At 43.6% G+C, this 12,731-nt stretch overlaps 1 protein-coding gene across 1 annotated transcript; it reads left to right on the top strand.

The window, feature by feature from the left end:
- Positions 1–6,860: 6,860 nt before the first annotated feature.
- On the top strand, positions 6,861–8,618 carry LOC136549362 (transcription factor JUNGBRUNNEN 1-like). Its single transcript, XM_066540608.1, has 2 exons — positions 6,861–7,296; positions 7,532–8,618. The coding sequence occupies exons 1-2, from the start codon at positions 7,074–7,076 to the stop codon at positions 8,332–8,334; spliced, it is 1,026 nt and encodes a 341-aa protein (XP_066396705.1). The 5' UTR covers positions 6,861–7,073; the 3' UTR covers positions 8,335–8,618.
- The last annotated feature ends 4,113 nt before the right edge of the window (positions 8,619–12,731 follow it).

Raw genomic sequence — 12,731 nt, forward strand, 5'->3', positions numbered from 1 at the left:
TCCTTATGGATGTTCGTATTAGCAGTCATGATTAGTTCATTTATCTAGCTATTCTATGTAAGCACCTATTCTACTTTCAAGCAAGAGTTGAGCAATCAGATCTATTTCACCATCTTTCATCTTCCAGTTCTTACTACGGTGCTGGATCATAGACAAGTCATACCATATTACATGACAATTCGTGAATCAATGTAGCCTAGCTAGGTACCCCAAAACATACACCCCGCTTGTACCCCAGGCACAAGCAGGACTAACCCACCACTCTCCTATCAAGGGGTCTAGGTCGCCGTCCAAACTTGGACTCCAAGCTCCCACTCCTGAGTCCCAGACTCAGTGTGGTGCTTAGACCTCCGCCATCCCCGCCTCCAATCAGTTGGTTCGGAAAGAGCCAGAACCCACAACAAGAGAGCAACGAGTCTTCACTGCTCCCATAAACAAGTATGTGCTCAGGATAATAAGTCTGTAACCTAACTAGAATCCAATGCAACGGCCGGTCCTTAACCGACACAGATAGGGAAAATAGGGTAACCAAGCTATACCCCATTGGCTGCGGGACACAACCTCTTACACCCACCAATACCCATACCATATCCCTGCCCAGTCTCCAGTTCCTTTCACCATTTTATCATGAGAGTGATAATAATAATCACCTATTGTGAGTAACGGCAGGTTACTCACGCTATCGATAGCCTAAGCATAGCAGCTACTCGACCTATGCAAGTAGGACTCTTGGGTAGGTATATCTATGCATGTAGTTTCAATATAAATCCTATAATATAAAAACACATCATATATATATATATATTTATTTATCCAGTGATCATTCAAAATAAGGGTTATGCATCGGGGCTTGCCTTGGGCAGGCGTGGTGTTAGGTTAGCTCAGTTAGTGGTGGCTCTGGGACCTCCTCCTACACGAGGATCTCCTCCTCAAACTCGTGGTCTCCAATGGTCACGATGTCCACCAACTCGTTCTCTATATGCATGCGATGATGATGCAACACTTAGTATTTTAGCAACAACAGCTTCTAAATTAAGAATACACATGGTAAACTACTACGCTAGCTCTAATGACTAAGATAATAAGCTAACTATCATCTTCATCAAGTAAAGTGTTGGGTTCAACTAACAAACACCTAGCTTTACAAATGAAAGATATATTTTTATTTCTACTAATGATTTAATGTATATTTGAAACAAAGAGCATTTAACCACCCTTATGTTAAGTCTATTCTAAAGCTACAAAAATTGCAGTGAGCACATAATAATACCATGAAGCTACTATAAAATTTTCAAAGCTACAACTATCACCATATTGCCACAAAAATTCCTACAATATTTAACCTAATAATATTAAGCACTCTCAAATGATTTAATAGTTCCTGGTATCAACAAATATTTATATGAACTAAATACACCAACAGATAGAGCACAATTTTAGGAACTAACAAAATTAGTTTCATAATTTTTGGATACCTACATGATTTTATATGATTTACTAAAGTTTAGCTCAGAATTAAAATGAAAAGCTATTTCTATTCTCCACGAAAAAGATAAACTCAATTCGGCCCAACATGGCCCACGCGGTGGCCTACAGGCGAGGCGCGGCCCACGTGTGCCGGCACTCTTTCAAAAATGCCCCTGGACTATGAGCAAAACAACCCGCAGTCTATGTTACTATTTCTATAGACAACGACTTTGCAACGAAACCCTCAGATCTTTCTCCTTTTTTCAACGGCAAGGTCCTCAGCCATCCCCGCATGCTTTGGCACGGCGAGCAGTGGCACTAGTGCTTACGCCGGCCACACGGGACCCCCGCTGACCTATCTACGAGGCCGACGCTCACCTAGGGTTCGATGTGAGATGATGGGCGGCAGTTGCATGAGCCGAGACATCATAGAAGGACCTCTCCATGATGGTGGGCACCCTATGGCAATGGTGATGACATTTAGGTGAGACACAGCAACAACAAAGCGGTAGGGGTAGTGGGTGAGCAATGATAACTCACCAGTGACCTTACCGAGAAGCCAGCTTAGCCGGAGATGATCCCGAGCGAGGCTGGCCATGTGCACGCTATGAGGTGAATGACGGACCGCAAAGGCAAGGCCATGTCCACATATGACAAAGAGGGAGCCAAGGCTAGCTAGTGGTGCAGAGGAATTGACGCGGGATGAAGTGGTAGAGACTGGCCACGACGCGGGCGGCGACGGGCCTTCACAGCACGGCGGCAGGCAAAGCTCCAAAATTGGAGTTCGGTGTGACATGAGTCAAGACAGGGTGGGGTCGGCTGGGGAGGGGGAATGAAGGTGGAGACGCGAGCACGAGAAATTGATGAGAGGTGCTCGCTCTCTGGCTTCACCGTGACACGACGTGACAGTGGCAGAAAATAGAGGGAGAAAGAGGGAAAGAGTGGGACGGCGTGGCAGGTGGGCTCGGCTCGTCAACGCCTTGGGGGGACACGAGCGGTGGGCTCAGGAGGCCCATGCGCTGGTGCTACGGAGCACGTGCGCGCGCGTTCGACCGGCGTGGCCCAAGCGCTGCAGTGCCATAAATGGCATGGCGACGGTGGCTCACCCACATGTGCATGGCAGAGGCGACACGCACAGGGCTGGCAAAAGCGCAGAGGTGCAGCGGATCAGCGCCGACACGACGATGGCGTGATGGCAGCGGTAGCGTCGTGATGTGAGTAGTGTTGGCAGTGCGAACGTGATGACAGCGTAGCGCGGCCGTGGTGGCACCCAAACGGTATTGCAAGGCAGAGCATCAGGGCGTAGGGCCAGCGGTTCGCTGCGGCCGGCCTCAGCCAAGCCCAGGCGGTGCAACGGTAGCGGCAGCAGCGCAGCACAGTGGCAGGACGGCTAGGCACAGGTGAGCGACAGGCACGACGGCTCATGGTTGGTGGCTAGCGGCGTGCCCACCGTGGCCAGGCTACGACAGCAGCAACCGGCCACCGTGGCCACGTGCACACACGCCCGGCGCACCGACGTCGCGACATCGGGGCAGGACGACCTGGTGACTGCGCCCAACGTAAGAAGATGGCCCGAGTTCATGTTATGCATGAATTTTAAAGCGTTCAAGACGTCTAAACCGTTGATCCAATCCCCAAAGCACTTTTGCTATACCTTAGAGGGTATATTAGGCTACTAAAACAAGCCATAATACTACCCTACTCCTTAACCCAATCTCTCACAATAAATTGCTAAACACAACAATGTCTAGCAGTCGGCAGACTTGAAAATTTCTTAGTTTTAGAGCTGAATTTGATTTCCATTTGTGATATCTAAGCTAGTGGAAATATTAGCTAGTAATATTATTTTTTGATCGCAAATATTTCACTATCATCTATAAAGTTTGTACTTCAAACTTTATTTAAGTATCACACACATGTTTTATAGCATTTTTGCTTAATAAAAATTGGTTTTTAACCCTAAGTGATATAACATGACTATCAAATCAACTTTCGCTCCGCATTTTAGTTGATCATTTCGAGTTACAGAAATTGATCTACACACTTTATCACTTGCATTAACACATAAACATGATGCTCATGACATGTTTTAGTAAATGATTTATGGTGTAACACCAAGGGTGTTACAATGTCCTTGGCACCCAAGCCTTGCTTCGATCTTCACCTTCTATCCATACGAGACTATGTAATGTCCCATATACAACAAGCTCCTTCTTCCTTGATGAAGTCATCAACCTTCACTAGTTGAGCACTTGCATCCTATGCACAAGCCATATGTCCACTATTGTATTATACCATAGGTATGTTTGAGCAAAGATAGTTGCACTATATATAGATCACATGGAATGAAATCTATGTTGTGAGTGTGACCTTAGTGACAATTTGAAAAAAAATCACTGTAACTCAAGTCATGAATGCATCTTTGAATCTATGGCCACTCTTTGATGCACTTAGGCTATAAGTATTTAGAAAGTGCAAAAGTGCCCTGATACTCCCCCCTTGCATTACTGCATATGGCAAGTAGTATCTTCCTGTTCATGAATTTGTAACTAAAACTCCTTTCTACGTGGACGAAAAGGTGAAATCAAACCCCCAAAGTTGAGACTGAAGATCCAAACAAATCTTATGCACAAATGCTAGTAAAGCGCAGTTGAGAATGATATTGGTGTTGAGAATTTTGGCAAGGCACAACACCTGATGCAAGGCCCAGGCGTGGCTTGCACCGCCGGATGAGGCGGGCCACCCTCTCGGCAGGTGCTTGGGTGGGGCCGTGTACCTATCGCCTCCCATGCATTCACGACTAGGCACGTGGCCCAATCATGACTATGATTGCCTAGGTGCGGGTCGTCCTATTGGGTGGTCGGTCGCCCTCCGCCTCTTGACGACCAGACGGCCCAGGCCAACCACCTCTGGCCCACCACCTCTCACGAGCGGCCAAGTGTGGCACCCAGTTAAGGGCGTGATTCACCCTCTTCCCGCTACCTGAGACCACCTGACTAGCTCCCACGCATGGCCGCCAAACTTTGACCCGCCACCGCACAAGGAACCAGGGTTTTAGATGGGGATAGGGATAGGGAGCTCTCACGTGAATGGGTAGGGTGATTTTGATGTCTATTGAGTGTGGAAGAGGCAATCTTTTGGATGTGGTCCTGCTATCAACCCTTAGGGGTCGACATATTGTGCATTAAAATTGGACGGAGTACAATACCATCATGTGGGCATGTCAGGAACACAATTTTGAACGAAATTCAATGGAGTGGTAGTGAGGGATATGAAAATTTCATTTGATGGCAGCGAAGGGAAATGAAAAATCTGTATGTCTTTGGGGGAAGCCCTATAATTTTCGATGGCATCGAGGGAATTGGCTCAAACCCTCGTGCCAAGTTTGCGACCCCTTTCTTATCTCTGACTTATTGTTTTTAAGTTTTTGCATTTACTTTATTGCAACCTTGTATGCCTTTACTTTTGAGGTGTAGCTTGAGAGGTATTTAGCTCTAGGTTGAAAAATTCTTTACTTTTGTGGGAGTAGTTGACAGATATATATTTAGCTGTAAGTTGAAAAATTCTGTGACAATGGGTAGACACATTACATAAACCATAGTAGCACACATCGAGATCAGCTCACTTGAACGGTAGCCATGCATGCATGCAAATGACTTACTCAATGGTGCCATACTGCCATTAGTGTTGTCATTTGGATTTCTCGATGCAAATTCTGCTAACAACAAAAAAAGTTGAAAATAGTAAATGGTGCCATACTGCCTATATAAATCAATTAAGATCGGAAGAATGTCCTCGTTTCCAAGATAGAAACAAAATAAAGATGTACTTGTCGGAGCTCTACACGCCTTTTACCTACGAAGTTGACAGCCGCTTCTCGAGATTTAGCAGCCTTTGCTCTTCAACAGTAACTGGCGCGGCTATCAAAATTATATATTTACCATTCCCGTTTGTACTTTGACAGTGGTGTTTGTTGCTAGTGAGGAAGGTAATAAAGCTAAAATTAACCTGACGGCTGGGTGGTTGGGGTTGCGAATATTTGTCATGGCACGGCTCTTCACACAATGAACCGGCTCGGTAGTTGGACGCCAAATTCGCTTTCTACTTCTTTCGCAAGGAAAAAAAAACGTCCCTTTCTACCTTTCTATAGAAGAAAGTGACAGTCAAGTGGTTTAGTTATTAGCACCTAGCATATACTCCAACAGGAAAAAAACCATATAGTAGTACTAATTAAGTAAAGAACTCGAGAAAATATGTGCGAATGGGATAGTGATGATGACATGCATGCTGAGCTATCGGTACACAGTTTTTTTTTTGCACAGATAAATATATATTATATGATTGATCACAGTATATAAGAATTACTGTCTGTAGTTAAATACTCACTGTTCCAAATTATAAGTCATTCAACTTTCTTAGAGTGTCAAAGTATCTCAAGTTTAACCAAAATTGTAGGAAGAATTACGAAGATTTATGACCTCAAATAGTTATACTAAGAAAATATAATTAACGAACGAAGAATCTAATGATATTTATTTGGGATCATAAATGATATTATTTTATTATGTAAATTTGATCAAACTTTAAATGCGTTGACTCTAAAAAAAGTTAAAATGACTTATAATTTAGAACGAAAGGAGTATATCCAATGGCAAGGATAATACTAGTGAGTATAGTGACTGTTTATCGAAACTTTGATACACAGTTCTAGTGTACTACTACATCTGTGTATTAACGTTTCTGGTAGATATAGCAGTTTCTTTTTCCTCTGATAATATTGAGGTGAAAAGTTAAGAACGAGATCAACAGCTTCGAGGAGGCGCTTAATTAATTTGCCTCAGTTGTTTGTTGACGTTCCATCCTTCATGTTAGTCGCTAGCTTGTACGGCAAATAAAGGATAAATAAGGTCAACAATGCAAGCAGCTAATAACCATGCATTCAAAAGCACGAGCGTAATAAAACACACGAATTACCAATTTCTGAGAAGCTTAAAGGTAAATTGTGGCGGCGTGCTTTTGGACGTGGCGGCACAACCGTACGTGGAGGGTCACGTCCTGTCATTTTGTTTACTTACGCTACGAAGAGGCCAAGGATACAAACGCAGTAGACAAGGAAGAAGTCACCGTGCATGCCACAGGGGCATGGTGATTCATCATGGACGAATAACAGTCAAGGAGACATGCATGTAGATACGGGCAAATATCATCAAGAAAAAGACAGCTGGTTGGTATAGCCTAGCGAGCCAGAAACCAAGTCAAACCTCGTAGCTTTGACCAGGCATAAGCATGCATGAACCTTCGTAGCTCAAACCCCATGTTCTGGGACAAAGTTCAGTACACAAGAGCTAGCATCCGCCGCATCACATGTGTGTATATATATATAGAGCCCTAGCTACTTTCATGTTGCAAGAACATAAAGGAAGCAGGAGCTAGCATCCATAGATAGCAGCTGTGCTACTCTAGCTATTGATCAAAGAGTAACAAGAAGTCGATTAGATATAGATAGCAGCTGATCAGCAAGGATATCTAAACTGAACCAAGCAAGCACTTATTGTTGCATACCGACTAGCTCTACATCGTTGGTGGTGCAAGAAGAACAACACTACATGGCAAAAGAGATCATGGCTGGCGGCGACCATGGCGAAGAAGACGAGGTGGTGCTTGTGGGAGACGAGGAGGAGGAAGACATGCTTCCCGGGTTCCGGTTCCACCCCACTGACGAGGAGCTGGTCACCTTCTACCTCCGGCGGAAGGTGGCCGGGAAGCGCCTTAGCACCGAGATCATCAAGGATTTCGACATCTACAAGCACGACCCATGGGACCTTCCAAGTAAGTAGCTAGCTAGCTAGCTAGCTTGATTATGCAATATACACAAACTGATGCATGTGTGGTGATTACTCTACTACAATTTCATGCAAGATCGTTTTTTATATGCTTGCAACAAATAATTCATGCATGACTGAATGAACAAATAAAAATTGTTGCTTTGATTGGAGATATAAACTTTGGACTTTGGAGCAATATAATGATTGATAACTGATCACTGATGCATGCATGTATGCAGAGTCGACCTCGATCTCGGGAGACAAGGAATGGTACTTCTTCTGCCTGCGGGGGAGGAAGTACAGGAACAGCATCAGGCCCAACAGGGTCACCGGCTCCGGCTTCTGGAAGGCCACGGGCATCGACCGCCCCATCCATTCCGCCGCCTCCGGCCGCGCCGGCGACCGCATCGGCCTGAAGAAGTCGCTTGTGTTCTACCGCGGCAGCGCCGGCAAGGGCACCAAGACGGAGTGGATGTTGCACGAGTTCCGCCTCCCGCCGCGCGCTGAGAGCGCCCACACTTCGCCCAGCGAGCAAGAGGCGGAGGTGTGGACCATCTGCCGGATCTTCAGGAGGAACTTCACCTACAAGAAGCACCCGCAGCAGCAGGTCGCCGGCAGCAAGGTGTCCGCCGCCGCGGCCGTCGTCGTGCAGCCCGGGGAGTCTAGCTCCGTCACCGGCAGCCTCGAGTCGGACACCGGGGACGAGTACACGAACGACCTGCCACAGACCCCGCTGCAATCTCCGGCGGTGATAGACGACTACGACTACGGCTACGGCTACGGCCAGCAGCAGCAGCAGCAGCTTCAGCAGGCCCAGTGGAACAGCCACGCGCTGCATGCAGCGGCCACGGCGCCGCTGCCGTCACCGACGATGGCCGCGTTCCACCACGGAGTGCTCAGTAGCCCTGCTGCCGGTGGGCTAGACGACATGTACTACAAAGATGGGTCCAGCTGGGACGACATTGGCAGGATGGTGATGGAGCTGACGGACCCCAGCCCCAGTGTGTTCTCCATCTATGACACTAGAGGATCATATGCCTAGGAGACTTGCAGGAGGCTGTATTGTTCGTTCTTCGTTCTGTGCATGCTAGATTTTTTGGTTGGGAGTCCACTGCAGCTCCACCACACCACGCAGCACCACAGCAGAGAACGAAACCCGCCAACGAAACACCAAACTGACATGTGGGACCTGCATGGCAGGTGCTAGGTTCTTATACAGAGAGAATATACATATACTATACGATAGATCGACCTTATTAATTATAGAGTTTCCCAGATGTATCATGTTGTCAAAACAGTTGTATTGAATATATGGTGTTATTTGTTTTTTTATAAATATATATGATGTTATTTGTTTGTTCCCAATGTACTAGGGAGACGATATTAATTTACTCGTGTGACATCATCATTACCTAATATAATGAGCAATTAAACCTCGTGAAATATGGTCCTAGCTAGGCTAATGAGATTTATTTTCCTCTATGGTTCATATTTGATGTGGTTTCACCACATAATATAACACTACCGGAAACCGGCACTTTGCCGAGTGCCGGAAGCTTTGCCGAGTGTATTTTATCGGGCACTCGGCAAAGACGGGTTTGCCGAGTGTTTTTATTGGCACTCGGCAAAGATGGATTTGCCGAGTGTTTTTTTTTCGGCACTCGGTAAAGCTGTATTTTGCCGAGTCCCATTTTTCGGTAATCGGCAAAATGCGTCTTTGCCGAATGCATTTTTTTGGCACTCGGCAAAGATGTATTTTGCCGAGTGCCATTGTTCGGCACTCGACAAAATGCGTCATCGCCGAGTGCCTCTTTTTTGGCACTCGGCAAAGATGTATTTTGCCGAGTGCATTTTTTTGGCCCTCGGCAAATTATTTTTTCAAAGCAATTTTTGAGGCCCTAAATGAATTCAAATGAAAAACTTTTCAACTACAAAGTTGTATAACTTCTCAAGATCTACAAAGTTTATTTTGATCATTTCTTCATTTGACAAAGCGACAAGAACGTTGTTCATAAAATCTACATCTCTCATATCTCTCATTTTAGTTTCATGAAAGTAGAAGAGAGATATATAAGATTTGTGAATAATGTTACTACCACTATGTCGGATGAACAAATGACCAAAATAAACTTTGTAGATCTTGAGAAGTTATGAAATTTTGTAGTTGGCAACATTTTGATTTGAAATCATCTTGTCATGCAAAAAACGACGTTTGAATTTGAAAATTTTTAAAATTTGAATTTTTCAAAAGACCTCGGATGGAAAAACTTCCTAAATGAAAATTGTAGATCTCCAAAAGTTATGAAACTATGTAGTTGACAACTTTTTGATTTGAAATAATCTTATCATGCAAAACTACGTTTGAATCTCTCAAATTTAAAATTGGAATTTTTCAAACGACCTCGGATGGAAAAACTTCCTAAATGAAAATTGTAGATCTCCAAAAGTTATGAAACTATGTAGTTGACAACTTTTTGATTTGAAATCATCTTATCATGCAAAACTATGTTTGAATCTCTCAAATTTAAAATTCGAATTTTTCAAACGACCTCGGATGGAAAAACTTCCTAAATGAAAATTGTAGATCTCCAAAAGTTATGAAACTTTGTAGTTGACCACTTTTTGATTTGAATTTGTTTAGGGCCTAAAACAAGTAATTTATTCTCGGTTTAGTATAATATATGAGGATAGATAACGGAATCTAGACATAAGTGATGGTGTAGTGCATTGGTAGTGTAGCAGATATACGAGGGAGAGGTTGTGAGTTCGAATCCCGCTGGCCGCGTTAGCCGCGAATTTTGCGGAAAAAATACAGCGACTTCGATAGCCGGTGGCACTAGATGGAAGGGCGCTGGCGGGTGGCGGCCACCCCCAAAAAAAATTATTTGCTATTATTTTTAGGTTCTTTTCGTATTTTCATTTTGCCGAGTGTAAATCTTTGCCGAGTGCTTTTTTGGCACTCGGCAAAGGCTTTGCCGAGTGTCCGACAAAAAGCACTCGGCAATGGCTTTTTTGCCAATTAATTCTTTGCCGAGTGCGGCACTCGGCAAAGCCTTTGCCGAGTGTATTTCGGGCTTTACCGAGTGCCTACGGCACTCGGCAAAGCGCCAGTTTCCAGTAGGCATATTTCGAAACAATGGCACTTTCTTACCTGGTGCAAATTCAAAACACATTTTGACTTCACTGGTCCAAGTGTGAGGTGAAAAGCGTGGGCTGGACAGGTGCACAATGAAACAATGGCACTTTCTTACCTGGTGCAAAGGAAAGTCTAACATACATGTGCTAGTAATATATAGTGCTTCCTCCATTCTAAATGGTAGGTACTTTAGCTTTTATCCCATGTCACGGTTACCTAACTTTAACTAAATGTATATAAAAATATATTAACATCTACATCATGAAATTAATACACTATTAAGATATGTTTATGATGGATTTAATGAAACTAAAATAATGTTGTACATACTTACGTTTCTATGAATTAAGTTGGTTAAATTCAGAGAATTTTGACGAAGGAAAATTAAACCAACCAACATTTTGAAATGGATAGAGCGAGTAAGTTATAATGTGATTACCATCAGTCACAACTAAGATTACTACAAGATGGGCAAAATGGGTCTAAGTTTTTTCTTCAAAAAATGGATAGAATTCTATCTGTAGACATCCTCTTACAAAGGTGCATCATATCATACTTAGGATCATTACAAAAATGTGCCATTCTTGCTGTCAGCCACGTTGCAGCCTCCAAGGCTGGCGGAGCATGTCGGATACAATGTGTCATTGTCATTGTCATTGTCAGCCACGTCGTGGCACCATTATATTGCATAACACACCAAACTACACCTAAACCAGAGTGAATGGTGGAAGTTAAGAGATCTAGATCGGGGATGAGAAGAAAGAATAAAGGTTCAAGGGTGATGTATGAAGGGGGATAAGTTGAGGATAGCCCTGGCGCCACCACATCGCGATAGTGGCATGTGATTTCGATGGCCCTAGCAGTACCAAAGTGGTAGGGGGAAGGCGTGGCACTAGAGAAACAAGCTTTACAATTGCCACATTACAACCGGCAATACATGAACTGATAGGGATGGCATGTACCAAGCATAATATGTTGATTTGCTTCACTTGCCAAGCATAGTAGCATGATACAAATTGAAGAATGCAAATATTTTGCATTTCGTTAATTTGATTTTTGGTAGGTCTTTGCCAAGCGAATAATCGGTAGAAGGAAGCACACCACAATGGAGGTTCGCTTGCAATGACGATGGAGGGAACTGGCATAGATCTATGTTTGTGGTGCTATTTGCGGTGGTAAAATTCACTATACGTAGGCGATAACCACAACAAGAGCTACTTGTTTTGCCAATTATTTGTTTCATTTGCTAGCACAAATTCAAGATTTTATTGTGAATCCACTTGCTTTGTAGAGTGAATCGATTATGTGATGATGAATCATTATATGTTGAATCGGAGTTATTGCTTTACTTCTCTTAAGTGTGCATCATTTAGTTCTTTTGAATATATGTGATGTTGAATTAGGGTTGGATCTATAAATGATGAAGCCAGAGCGGCTTCATTATTTAGCTAGACACGATAGTAGATAATTTTCCTTAATGGACAAATATAATGACACAAAGAACACATCAACCAGATTCAACGCTCATACATAACTACCTTGTATGGCATATCACTACCCCATATTTGGAAATCACTACCGGCCTTATCACTGCCGGATTTGTGACAACTGGCAGTAATGTACCTTCACTGCCGGTTATGAGCTTGAAAATGAGAAAATGATTGGGGCTAGGCTAAAACCGGTAGTGAAGGACCACATCACTGTAGGTTTGTGGCTTGAACCGGTAGTGTTTTGGCGGCCACTCATCAGTGCCGGTTTAAGCCAAGAGCCAACAGTGATTTTGATCTATCACTGTCGGTTCTAGCTAACAACCGACGGTGATAAGCCTACAGCACAAAAAGGCTGCAGCCGTCCTCTCCTTCCTCCTCTCTTCCATCCCAAGAACAGAGACGCGCGTTTGGGCCCTTCCCTCCATTGTTGTGTCTACTATTCACCATGAAGTTACGCTTGGATTTTGAAGAATGGCTTGATCTTTTTCCTTTAAGGTTAGTAACAAACATCCACTCCTTTGATTTTGTTGCTTAATTATCTTTGTTTTGATGGCTACATTGCTTGATTCTCATTCTAGTTCTTTCTCCATTCTAAAGAGCACTTTTCCAATTGGACATTTGTGCAAGGCTCAAATTGTGGTGAATCCATCATCCAAAAGGTTGGTGTCAACACATTTAAATTCCTAGCTAATTATTCCATGGTGGTCAAGATCATCATTGTTAGTATGTGATGCTATAATTAGTTCTTAGAAGTAGAGTAGAATAGATGTTCTTCATTATTGTGCAATAATTGTTTTTTACTATGATTTTTAA

This window comes from Miscanthus floridulus, chromosome 4 (assembly GCF_019320115.1).
Source record: "Miscanthus floridulus cultivar M001 chromosome 4, ASM1932011v1, whole genome shotgun sequence".
NCBI lineage: Eukaryota > Viridiplantae > Streptophyta > Magnoliopsida > Poales > Poaceae > Miscanthus > Miscanthus floridulus.

Bases quoted from the DNA above. Each gene is read 5' to 3' on its own strand.
- LOC136549362 (XM_066540608.1), top strand. From the start codon at position 7,074: ATGGCAAAAGAGATCATGGCTGGCGGCGACCATGGCGAAGAAGACGAG. The intron at 7,297-7,531 runs GTAAGTAGCTAG...GCATGTATGCAG, and splicing joins CGACCCATGGGACCTTCCAA to AGTCGACCTCGATCTCGGGA.